The 13,581-nt window shown below is 37.6% G+C and overlaps 1 protein-coding gene across 1 annotated transcript in view; it reads right to left on the bottom strand.

Annotated features, from left to right (window-relative positions):
* LOC132556470 (protocadherin Fat 4-like) overlaps window positions 1-13,019 on the bottom strand; it is a 54,870-nt gene extending 41,851 nt beyond the window's left edge. The window contains exon 1 of the mRNA XM_060220879.1: window positions 12,962-13,019. Coding sequence (XP_060076862.1) covers window positions 12,962-13,019 — 58 coding nt within the window. The remainder of the gene's footprint in view (window positions 1-12,961) is intronic.
* Between the last annotated feature and the right edge of the window lie 562 nt (window positions 13,020-13,581).

Here is a 13,581-nt window from a genome sequence, read left to right as displayed (position 1 = left end):
CACGCTTTTTTACCGGGGTGAGATTTCCATGTCTCTTACCAAGGACAGGTAAATCCACCCTTTTTCCCGGGGTGAGATTTCCTTGTCTCTTACCCTGGACAGGTAAATCCACCCTTTTTCCCGGGGTGAGATTTCCATGTCTCTTACCAAGGACAGGTAAATCCACCCTTTTTCCCGGGGTGAGATTTCCATGTCTCTTACCCTGGACAGGTAAATCCACCCTTTTTCCCGGGGTGAGATTTCCATGTCTCTTACCCTGGACAGGTAAATCCACCCTTTTTCCCGGGGTGAGATTTCCATGTCTCTTACCAAGGACAGGTAAATCCACCCTTTTTCCCGGGGTGAGATTTCCTTGTCTCTTACCCTGGACATGTAAATCCATGCTTTTTACCGGGGTGAGATTTCCTTGTCTCTTACCCAGGACAGGTATATCCACGCTTTTTTTTTACCGGGGTGAGATTTCCATTTCTCTTACCCTGGACAGGTAAATCCACCCTTTTTCCCGGGGTGAGATTTCCATGTCTCTTAGATTTCCATGTCCTTACCCTGGACAGGTAAATCCACCTTTTTCCGGGGTGAGATTTCCTTGTCTCTTACCCAGGACAGGTATATCCACGCTTTTTTTTACCGGGGTGATATTTCCATTTCTCTTACCCTGGACAGGTGAATCCACCCTTTTTCCCAGGGTGAGATTTCCTTGTCTCTTACCCTGGACATGTAAATCCATGCTTTTTACCGGGGTGAGATTTCCTTGTCTCTTACCCAGGACAGGTATATCCACGCTTTTTTACCGGGGTGAGATTTCCCCAGGACAGGTAAATCCACCCTTTTTTTTCCCGGGGTGAGATTTCCTTGTCTCTTACCATGGACATGTAAATCCATGCTTTTTACCGGGGTGAGATTTCCTTGTCTCTTACCCAGGACAGGTATATCCACGCTTTTTTACCGGGGTGAGATTTCCATGTCTCTTACCAAGGACAGGTAAATCCACCCTTTTACCCGGAGAGAGATTTCCTTGTCTCTTATTGGCCTTAACAGGTAAATCCACGCTTTTTACCGCGGTGAGATTTCCATGTCTCTTACCCTGGACAGGTAAATCCACCCTTTTTCCAGGGGTGAGATTTCCATGTCTCTAACCAAGGACAGGTAAATCCACCCTTTTTTTTACCGAGATTTCCATGTCTCTTACCAAGGACAGGTGAGAATCCACCCTTTTTCCCGGGGTGAGATTTCCATGTCTCTCTAACCAAGGACAGGTAAATCCACCCTTTTTCCCGGGGTGAGATTTCCATGTCTCTAACCAAGGACAGGTAAATCCACCCTTTTTCCCGGGGTGAGATTTCCATGTCTCTAACCAAGGACAGGTAAATCCACCCTTTTTCCCGGGGTGAGATTTCCATGTCTCTAACCAAGGACAGGTAAATCCACCCCTCTTACCCTGGACAGGTAAATCCACCGTTTTTCCCGGGGTGAGATTTCCATGTCTCTAACCAAGGACAGGTAAATCCACCCTTTTCCCGGAGTGAGATTTCCATGTCTCTAACCAAGGACAGGTAAATCCACCCTTTTTCCCGGGGTGAGATTTCCATGTCTCTAACCAAGGACAGGTAAATCCACCCTTTTTCCCGGGGTGAGATTTCCATGTCTCTAACCAAGGACAGGTAAATCCACCCTTTTTCCCGGGGTGAGATTTCCATGTCTCTAACCCAGGACAGGTTAATCCACCCTTTTTACCGGGTGAGATTTCCTTGTCTCTTACCCTGGACAGGTAAATTCACGCATTTGTCGGGGTGAGACTTTCTCTTCTCACACAAGGTTGAGACAAGCTTTTCGCGCTCTTTGCACGTTCTGAAAACAATTGAGGTAACGTCATTGATGGGACTACTTTTATGAGATTACACACTTAATTTAGTCTGCAACTGAAAAAATAAGCAGTAACTCGCTTCAGTGTGATATAGAGGGAACTTAACTCTCAGGGAAGTTTATCAATCCGTCAAACACTCGGTAAACTCATTGTTGATAAGTTTTAATAAGCGTCCCCCTAAAGGGGAAGAAGATATGAGCCTTACCCTAGGGTTGAGACCGGAGATTCGCCTTACATATCTATGACGTCGCGTCAATGATACAAAGCAATGAGACAATATAAAACGATATTAACATTATTAAACTTAACCGTATCTTGTTGTCCATTCTCTGTCAAGCCGGTGTTATTTAGACAATTTACAAATTTATGGCATAATTTTGAGTATCCGTTTCACTGGTTCCACTACACATTGTCAGTAAAACTCAATTTAAGACAGTATGATCATGAAATAAGTTCGAAATGTTGTGTTATCCTGCAAATCTATCTGTAATAAAACAAAAATGCCTTTCGCGATATTGAAGCATATTTTTTCTATAATTTCTGATCTTTTACAAATGTATAATAAAATTTTGTATGTTTGCACAATTCTCAATAAAATGGATAGTGATGGAATCGATAACACTTTCTGATAGAAATTAATATAAATCAGTCAGTTTTTATGTGGGGTATTTTTAAGGATTGTATCGAAGTACTTTTAGAGCCGTTTCGTAACTACATAACAAGTATGATATATTACAGTTATTAATATGCTTTAAGTCCACTTCAGTCTCGCCTCCCACGACACTGAGAGGGGGAAGGTTACCGTCAACACCACTTTTAAACCAAACTAAATATTTAAATGTCCTTGCAACATATAAAGTCTCACAGCGGTGACAAAGCCCGTGGACGGGATATCGGCACGGCAACGCTTACTGACAAGACGTGTTCACTCACAAAAATTGTCATATGTATAAGAAAACCGGACTCGTTTAAACTTCGTTTTAACAAAAGCTTGCTAAATATAAATTCATTTGAAAGTAGATTATCAAAGGGATAAAAATGGACTTTTTGCAAGATAAGACAGGGTTGTGGTGATTTGCAATCGTAATTGAATTTAAGACTCTACATACAATGTGAGATACACAATCTATACTTAGATCAATGATGAACTTATCATCGAGATAAAATGTCAAGCACCCATTGAACGGCAATAAACGTAATTCATCTCATTCATTTAAAGAAGTATATGTAATGCTTTATCATTGTGACTGAAATCAATTTGACTTCATCTGGCACAAGAACTCATAATTTCAGGACTGACTTAAACAAATCTATTTCAATATCTGATTTTCAGTCATTGATGCAGGATGAATAAAATACATGGTCAGTGCCTTCAATTTTCCTCCGGGGAGGGGTTAAATTTTTATTATTGTTTGTGTGGAATTCAACATTTTGGTCAGTCACACACTGACATTAAAATATGTATGATCGTTAAAACACTCACATTTCTGGTTGGTGTTGGAAGTACGTCGACATCGTCAACCAATAGGGTGACAACAGTATGTGTGTTCGAGCCTGCAATAGTGTAACCTGGTTAGAAAAGTGCTTTTGAGCTCGCAACGTTGGGATGGGTAACATAACTCGGAGAGGTTATAATAGTGGGAGAGGTTACATTAGTGGGAGAGGTTATAATAGTGGGAGAGGTTACATTAGTGGGAGAGGTTACATTAGTGGGAGAGGTTATAATAGTGGGAGAGGTTACATTAGTGGGAGAGGTTACATTAGTGGGAGAGGTTATAATAGTGGGAGAGGTTACATTAGTGGGAGATGTTGCAATATTGGGAGTGGTTATATTAGTGGGAGAGGTTATATTAGTGGGCGAGGTTACATTAGTGGGAGTGGTTACAATATTGGGAGAGGTTATATTAGTGGGCGAGGTTACATTAGTGGGAGAGGATACATTAGTGGGCGAGGTTATATTAGTGGGAGAGGTTACATAAGTGGGAGATGTTACAATATTGGGAGAGGTTACATTAGTGGAAGAGGATACATTCATGGGCGAGGTTACATTAGTGGGAGAGGTTACATTCGTGGGAGAGGTTATATTAGTGGGAGATGTTACATTAGTGTGAGATGTTACAATATTGGGAGAGGTTACATTAGTGGGAAAGGTTACAATAGTGGAAGAGGTTACAATAGCGAAACAAGTTACATTAGTGTGAGAGGATTTCATTATTGAGAGAGTTACATTAGTGGGAGAGTTCGAATGTACTTACTATTACAACTTAGTTGCATTATATTGTTACACTATAACGGACCCAAACGCATCATCTGTTGTAACCCTTGCCGCTATTGTAACCTGTTGCAATATTGTAACCTCTCTCGTTATTGTTGCTCAATATTTGAGTCTGCTATAATGTAACAACTTGACGATAGTGGATATATTTGAGTCTGCTATAGTGTAACCAGGTGACAATAGTGGATACATTTGAGTCTGCTATAATGTAACAACTTGACGATAGTGGATACATTTGAGTCTGCTATAGTGTAACCAGGAGACAATAGTGGATACATTTGAGTCTGCTATAGTATAATCAGGTGACAATTGTGGATACATTTGAGTCTGTTATAGTATAACCAGGTGTCAATAGTGAGTAAATTTGAGTCTGCTATAGTATAACCAGTGACAATAGTGGATATATTTGAGTCTGCTATAGTGTAACCAGGTGACAATTGTGGATACATTTGACCCTGCTATAGTGTAACCAGGTGACAATAGTGGATACATTTGACCCTGCTATAGTGTAACCAGGTGACAATAGTGGATACATTTGACCCTGCTATAGTGTAACCAGGTGACAATAGTGGATACATTTGAGTCTGCTATAGTGTAACCAGGTGACAATAGTGGATACATTTGAGTCTGCTATAGTGTAACCAGGAGACAATAGTGGATACATTTGAGTCTGCTATAGTGTAACCAGGAGACAATAGTGGATACATTTGAGTCTGCTATAGTGTAACCAGGTGATAATAGTGAGTACATTTGAGTCTGCTATAGTGTAACCAGGTGACAATAGTGAGTACATTTGAGTCTGCTATAGTGTAACCAGGTGACAATAGTGAGTACATTTGAGTCTGCTATAATGTAACAACTTGACGATAGTGGATACATTTGAGTCTGCTATAGTGTAACCAGGTGACAATAGTGAGTACATTTGAGTCTGCTATAGTGTAACTAGGTGACAATAGTGGGCGTTAAATCTCCATTAAAATTCGTTTTTGTGTTGAAATGTGCAGCACAGTGAGTACGGTATTAGAGATTGTCATAGTTATGTTCAGCTTGATTGACATGTAATAGAAGAATATGGTTAACAGACATCAGAATACGGGGATATCATGATCTATAACGACTACGATATATAATTCACACTCAGATATCTGTTTTCCTTAAGATTGGATGCAGAGAGAAAAACGCTCCCACATACCAATACATACTGTAGATAGCCTGCAATTTTTCTTTTGGCGGATTTGTTTCAAAGTGAACAACCTTGAGGATTCTTGGGCCGGTTCTCCTCGTAGTAGTTTGCGACTATCGTTTCTGTTTGTTTGTTTGTTTGTTTTTTTTAATCTGATAAACTTAACATGCAACACCGAACTCTACTATTATAACATGTAAGTCCGGGTCACGTGACATGTATCGTTACGTCACCGTCTGATTAATACGCCATTTACAGTTGGCTTGTTCACAGTATTAGTTAAATCGCCGCCCTGAGACTACAAATCCATTACTTAATATTACCAATTAGACGGGTTATATCCTATTTTTATGACTCGTTAACCTTTCCCTATGACGTCGTCTTGGTCATTACAATCTATTCATTTGGTCAGGTGTGATAACCTTATACTTATTAATTGTCCTACTAAATCGTACGATGAAAGTAGAACGTGGTAGCTAAGTTACAAAATACAAACTGCGAAACAAGCTATCAGCTCATAATCATCTTGTTGGTCCAAGTGGAACTGCGCGGGGCGTCTTACACTGGGAGAAAACCGGGGTATCCGGGGGTTAAAATACACACTGTCGGGCAGGTGACACCCTACCTTTTCATATTCATTCCGGCATTCCGGGAATCAAACCCCGGCCGGCTAGGTGAGTGCGTGACAACGGCACCACCCGACCACCCATATATTTACAATGTCAATGACATTTGATTCCCGTTTATTTAAACAGAAGAAGAAGAAGAAGAAGAAGAAGAAGAAGAAGAAGAAGAAGAAGAAGAAGAAGAAGAAGAAGAAGAAGAAGAAGAAGAAGAAGAAGAAGAAGAAGAAGATCCTTACTAGATTAAATAAAATGGTATTTAGAAGTGGTGTCCGTTTTCGAAAGTAACCCTTCAATGTATCTTATATTCATATCAATCAAAACTATTGCCGGACATTTCAAGACTCAAGAATATTGTGTATCACGTAAAATAATTCAAAACCATTTCGTAGACTAGATGAAAGTGATTAAATTGGATGAATCGACAAAAACATGTAAGCGATGAAAAGATACGCCCAGTGGCCGGATAAAGAGAAAAAAAATTATATTTCAAAACTAATTGCCGTCAACAGTAGGACGAGCTAGTTGCGAAGTTTTTTTACGAACAGCTGGATATTGTTTTAATATTGTGAAACATCTATACAATTTTTTTTGTCTTTTTTTTTCTCGAAAAAATGTCAAGATTAGAAATGAAAGTTATTATCTGATGAAGTTTAGATTATAGAAATATTTGTAATAAACATTAACTAAAGATCTTATGTTTTCAAACTTCATGTTTTAAAAGAAGAAAAGATCAATTTTCATGACTTTTTATCCTTCGGTAGTCTACAAGAAAACTCAGCATAATAAAAATGTAAAACAGAAAAAAACTCACTTTCACATATTTCCAGTAAATCCAGGTAAATCACTGAGACGAAAATATAAAGTAATATTTTGTTACATTCCCTCATGTTAAGAAAACATATCACCGATCACATAAAATATCCAAAGGAATATAACACGATTTTTTTCTGTATGTTGTAGAACAAATTCCAGTGTTTTAGGACCTCTCCAGCAATATCAGATACCTCGCACCTTCTCTCCTAACGCGTCAGTATTGCTCTGTTTAAATGTTTTCTTCTCACTTGTTAGTTTGAGAATCACGTGACATGATTTTCAGCGCTTACGTGTTAAGTTATAAATGCTGAAAAATTAAGATACCATACACTACATCTGTAACACGTTCTGTTAAGAATGGCTTGTAGTCCAGATACATAAGCCAAAATAAAGATTTGTCGAAATCAGAATTTAATAAGACTACCTTATTTGTTTACTATTTAAAATCCTTAAAAATAATACAAACAGTATTAGTGGCTGACTACATCAACCGGCTGCCGATTACATTAAACAACCACCCCGTTACGCTTTAAAACACATGACTGGTAACTAAAGCACTAACGCCGGGTCTCTATCAATGGAAAAGTGTTATATCTTACATAAATGGGCATGCTACAACAAATTGTCCACTACAACTGGATAAAGAGAATCCCAAAAAATAGAACGGGCGATGAATGAGAGGTATGACGAGTGAAAAACACAAAGTTATGTTACATAGTACAGCGCCACACGAGAATACACTAACACAACAATATGAATGAGTATTGACATTATATCATTAAGTTTGTTAATATCATGATAGCAGGAAAGAGATCATGGGGATAATTTTACGAACAGTCTCTGGAGGCCAAGTCAGCCAAGCAATTATTATGTCACCATAGTAACGAGAGGGTAAACAAAAAGAGGTATTGTTATGTAACTATAGTAACTAGTGTTAAAAGGGAAACATAGGTAGACATTTTGGTTAATTGACATTGCGTGCAGTAGACTCTGACCTTGAGAACAGACGGTAAAACATGTCAGTACTAGATTATATGATGTTGATCAGGGTTTCAAAACATGGGTACTAGGAATATGACCTTGAGACTATATTCGCACAGTAGTATACTAGAGACTCTGCAAGACAATGTGTGTATTTGTAGTACGTGACCTTGAGATCCAGATAGACGAAAGTATTACCAGTGTTACGCGACCTTGAGATCCAACAGGATGTCACAGGGATACATTTTAGGCGATATGGAACTAGTAGTATGTGACCTTGAGACTCTGGTAGACAATGTGGATACTAGTAGTATGTGACCTTTAGACTCTTGTAGACAATGTGGATACTAATGGTATGTGACCTTGATACCCTGTCAGTCAAAGTGGATATTAGTAGTATGTGACCTTGAGACAATGTTAAACAATGTGGATACTAGTGATACGAGACTTCGAGGCCCTGTTAGACGATGTGGATGCTAGTATTATATGACATTGAGACACCGTCAGACAATGTGGATACTAGTATTGCAATGTGACCTTGAGACACTGTCAGAAAATGTGGATACTAGTAGTATGTGACCTTGAGACTCTGGTAGACAATTTGGATACTAGTAGTATGTGACCTTTAGACTCTTGTAGACAGCGTGGATACTATTGGCATGTGACCTTGATACCCTGTCAGTCAAAGCGGATACTAGTAATATGTGACCTTGAGACTGTGGTAGATGATTTGGATACTAGTAGTATGTGACCTTTAGACTCTTGTAGACAACGTGGATACTAATGGCATGTGACCTTGATACCCTGTCAGTCAAAGCGGATACGAGCAGTATGTGACCTTGAGACAATGTTAGACAATGTGGATACTAGTGATACGAGACTTTGAGACCCTGTTAGATGATGTCGACGCTAGTATTATATGACCTTGAGACACTGTCAGACAATGTGGATACTAGTAGTGAATGACATTGAGACACTGCTATACAATGTTGATACATTTGTGTAGTGTGTGACTTTGATAACAAGAGGTAGTCAAAAACAAAACAAAAATGTCTACTAAAATTTAAGAATTAAAGTTTGAAGCCGACCAGAATGTGGTATGCCATTAAAATCATTCTGATCGACAGATAAGTGGAAATCGCACTGTCAGACCTGGCCAGGGGACACGCTGATGTTTAAATAAACGTTAATGTCGGTTACAAATAAGGTTAATGTAAAAATCCATCTAATACTACGCCTTGTACGTTATAAAGAGGCATTGTTCCTATATATATTTACAAGACATCTACGTACACATGTGCTCGAGTGATTTGCGGAATTTATCAAAAAGTCCCCTCGGGTGTAACAATGACGTGCTAAAGTAATTACGCTGGATATTTCTGACTTTAGATCTATTGTTGCCGTGAGTACCGGTGACTAGTGCTTCGGAACAATCACACTTATCGAGTTTATTTGATATTATTACATTAGGATTTCATTCTCATCGCTCTCTGTTCTGAACAGTAGATGTTTAACTGCAAGACTTTTAAAGTTGTCAAGATGTACGGAATGAAAGTGTTCATATTATAATACTACACTTGACAGATTTATTGGAAAGTTCAAGTTAAATAAATAAATCTACGCTAGAATCCGTAGACTATATGTAAATAACAAATATGATCTTTAAGTATGCTGGTAAACATTTCTCCTCGAGGTTCGTCCTTGACCGTTTGTGTTAAATTCATGCTGGCACGATTAACATGAAGTAACAGTTTAAGTCGTCGTCCGCAACATCCGGACTTCATATTGACTTCGTGCAGGTTTTATGGTTTTAAATATTTATATGTAATGGTAGTAAGCACAGGTTCTTGTCATATTATATATTTTTGTAGGTTAATCCGATGATACATACACATGTCCACAAGTATATTAGATTTTGACTAGAGCCTGTGATAGTGAACATGTAACATGTCAAGGTCCGAGACGTACATCGAAAATATGTAACAAACGGACGATCTAATATATAATATCCTTCGTTACTTGTGGGGATATCTTCCCTAATGAAGAGGTATGCCACTGTTTGTTATTCAACCAGAGTACAATAATTCGCCAACATGTTGGCAAGATAAACCAATCCAATAATTTATGAAAATTATTTCTATACTATCATTACAGACTTAACACTAGCCATTTAAATGATCAGAACAGACGTTTCGTGTTTATTTATGGTCGACACTGACAATAGATCTACTATGCTCCTACGCCGGGGTTTTGGTGAGAGGTAACAAGGGTGGGCCTCGAACTATACTAGATTGTCATCATTTGAAACCTGATATTTGGACACTTCGTGTAAAGTTCGTCCACACCGGGAATACGTAACTTATCTGAATACATAAGTCATATAGAATATAACAAGATGGATATGACCAGTATTTTGTGGCAGTCCAACCTGGCATTTATCAACGTGAAAGATACCAGTAGAGTAATATAATATCTATCATTCAATACATAGTTACGTTCATTTGTCTTATTCAATCATGAAGGAATGTCACAGGAATTTTTTATGCAACTGTCAAAAGACATACACACGCATAAGATTTTAAAACACATCCATTTTTGGTTGAAAATAAAATATATATTATTCAAATAAGATAAACATAAACCTTTATTGCTGGTTTCTGCGCGAGCGGAGTTGGTTTTAAACAGACAAGTGTATTGAATAATGGACATTGTACTGTTTCCTTTCACACATGTCCGTTATAGCGTTACTCAACGTCCTAACAATTTCGATACACTTCACATTTAAAATAATGATAACAAATTGATCGATAGATATACATCATTCCTTTAAACCCCAAGTATGGCCGTTCTGTATACATAATAATAACGCATAATTATATAGTTGCTGCTCTTTAAAAGTAATAAAAAATAATAAAAATTAGAATTAATAATAGACATCCATTAGATAGCAGACTTCTCGGATACGTATACAATTCTAATAAAATCAGAAATCAAAATCTGCCTTGGTCTACCTCGGGAATACATACATATATATCATATTCATTAAGCAAGGATAATTGTAACGGTGAATCTTATATGCATACAATTACTGGTGATTTACGTGAAGTGTCTCATTAAAAATGTGGCCGGTGATTAATAAACCCAACGGTCGGGCTTCATTCTTCTAAGATTACATCGTATATTTAGAGTAAGTGACGTTTCTGTTACACATTTTACTAATTGAAGAGACGTCCCATGTACAGAAAATCAATTATCAAAATTATGTCTGTCTGTGTATATCTATGATAACGCGAAAATATGAAAGAATTTCAATGTATATATACCGGGACATGATAAAGTGGTATTAGACATACATATATCCAGATTTTACATGATGGGGTCAGGATATGTTGTATGCATTAAACGAGTTCTGTAATTTGATATGGGACGAGCCAACAGCTATTTCACTGTTAACTTTTACTGTGGATTACGGGATTAAACGGTACATTATACATACTCTCAACAGAAAGTTAAATTCTGACGGGATTGTTTTTTTTAAACTTAGATTGGTTAGATCGATATATTTGTACCCAACTCGCCTACAATGAGGACACTGCTAAAACGGTGATAGGGTTGGAGATGTCTATATGTGTAACTCGTTCATGTATTACGTTAGGGGGATAAGCGGCGCAGCTAATCCTTTTTAATCTGCCATGTTTCACCATTTAAAAGACAAAAAACAATTCTTCCGTATTACCACTGGGTTCACATTAGTCGCCTCCTATAAACCTACATACACAGTTCATAGTAGCCATTCAAAACAAACTAAGACACCTCATCGTTCCGTTTTTTTTATCTATCTTATGTCTTATTATTATTTTTGCCTTTAATTCTGAAAATAGTTTCGTAGCGTGTGATCTTCTTGACAGCTTCGTTACAATTTGTCATATAAATTGCTGCGATATTGATTACTATGATATCACAATATTGATTCGATTTTATAATCAAATAATTGAAATATAAACCATCGTATAGGTATGTATACATAGAGGTACATTTTATTTCAAATTTCATACAGGTATATTCATCCTTTAGTTAGAATTCGTCTACACAGATATTTCTAAAAACATGTTTCAACACATATTACGGCACTCTACGTCGCTACTTCTAATCACCTACAACCCATCCCCCCTCCTCTCTCTCTCTCTCTCCCCCCCCCCTCTCTCTCTCTCTCTCTCTCTCTCTCTCTCTCTCTCTCTCTCTCTCTCTCTCTCTCTCTCTCTCTCTCTCTCTCTCTCCCTTTCTCAAAATATTTTGCTACCCTAGCGAAATATACAATATTACATCAAATTTATCAACGTACATAATTCGATTGTGCGTTACAATCAACGATATTAATTTGAATTGATTACCAGACCTGATTGTTCAAAACCCTGATTACTTTCATGTAGATTTCTATATTCGATGTCATACATGTCTCTGAAAATCACCCTCCGCTTTGAATATGACACGTCACACGTAAACATACACAGGTAAGAACATTTCAATGTGTACATATATATAAGAGAAGAAAAAACTTTGACAAATCGCTTGAACACGTTCTATTAACTTTATTTACATGTGCATCAGGTAGATTTTTTTTAATTCTATCTATTTCTATTAAATCATGATGAAGGTGTCAAAACCAATTACAGCTTACGTTCACTTTGGGAGTAGTTGGTATTGTCAGTAATTGTATAGTGCATGTATCACTAATCAAAATACATAGGCGGGATTGTCTCCCTTTTCACGCATGAATTTCGCAATCTGATTAGGTTTCGTTGATTTTTTTCGTCGAGGTTAAATTCCAGATCGCTATGATTGACATCATTGTTGGGATATGAAAACGAAATTAGTAATCGGATATAGTACAAAGACATGGACTGTGTATCTGCTTAATATTTCCTAAACATTTGTGTGGTAGAGAACAGTTGATTTCTTTCCATTGTTTATGTCATGCTTCATTCTATAAACCATCGCTATAGCATAGACTATAATCTATGATATTTATTTCTTTCCTTTTAGAATACATATCTTTTAAAGTGAAGTAATAGAATTCCATTAAGTACATCGTTCTTACTACTCGGTATAATGTAATTGTCCATTGTTTACTCCGTACTGTCCAATATTAACTTTATTTTTGTTGTTTATTGTCTACAACATACTTGTATATTTTCTGCCTACTGTCTATTGCTGCCTACTTTTCGCCACGACTGTTTTTGCTACAGCTTCCTGTCTTCTGCCTACTGCCTGCTGCATATTGTTTACTGCTTATTGTTTCCTGCCGTCTGTCGACTACCAACCGCATAGATCATACTAATTACCGCACATCGCTTACCACCAACTGCCTACTGCCTTTCGCCTACCGCCTACTTCCTATCGCCTACCGCCTTCTGTGGTAGCCTATCGCCTACCGCCTACTCCTTAGTGTTATTTCTTCTTCTTCTTAACCTTCTGTGTCAATTTGCTGTCGAATGACTGCTTTTAAGATATATCGACAACTGACAACTTCTTAAAGTTAACTACTTATATAATGTATTGCCTAATCGACGTAACCTGCTTTTGTATGTGAATATTGAGGTTCCTTTTTCAACGTTGAAAATATACCCCGGATCCGTTTTCAACGGGGGTCAATTTTCAACGTTACACCGGTCGCCAAGTGCACAGGCGCAGGATGTCACAACTCTAACCTTTCTGAAGTAAAAACCTCGGTATTTCATTAAAATTCATTTTTTGATATTTGTTGTTGGACCTATTACTATATGTATTGTATGATTTTGTTCTTGTTTATTCACTTTTGACATTGGTTGATTTTGGCATC

The sequence above is a fragment of the Ylistrum balloti genome, unplaced genomic scaffold (genome assembly GCF_031769215.1).
Source record: "Ylistrum balloti isolate Yb309-2 unplaced genomic scaffold, AGI_CSIRO_Ybal_v1 Utg370572, whole genome shotgun sequence".
Lineage (NCBI taxonomy): Eukaryota > Metazoa > Mollusca > Bivalvia > Pectinida > Pectinidae > Ylistrum > Ylistrum balloti.
The sequence above is the reverse complement of the archived record's forward strand: the minus strand, read 5'-3'. Positions and strand labels throughout refer to the sequence as shown.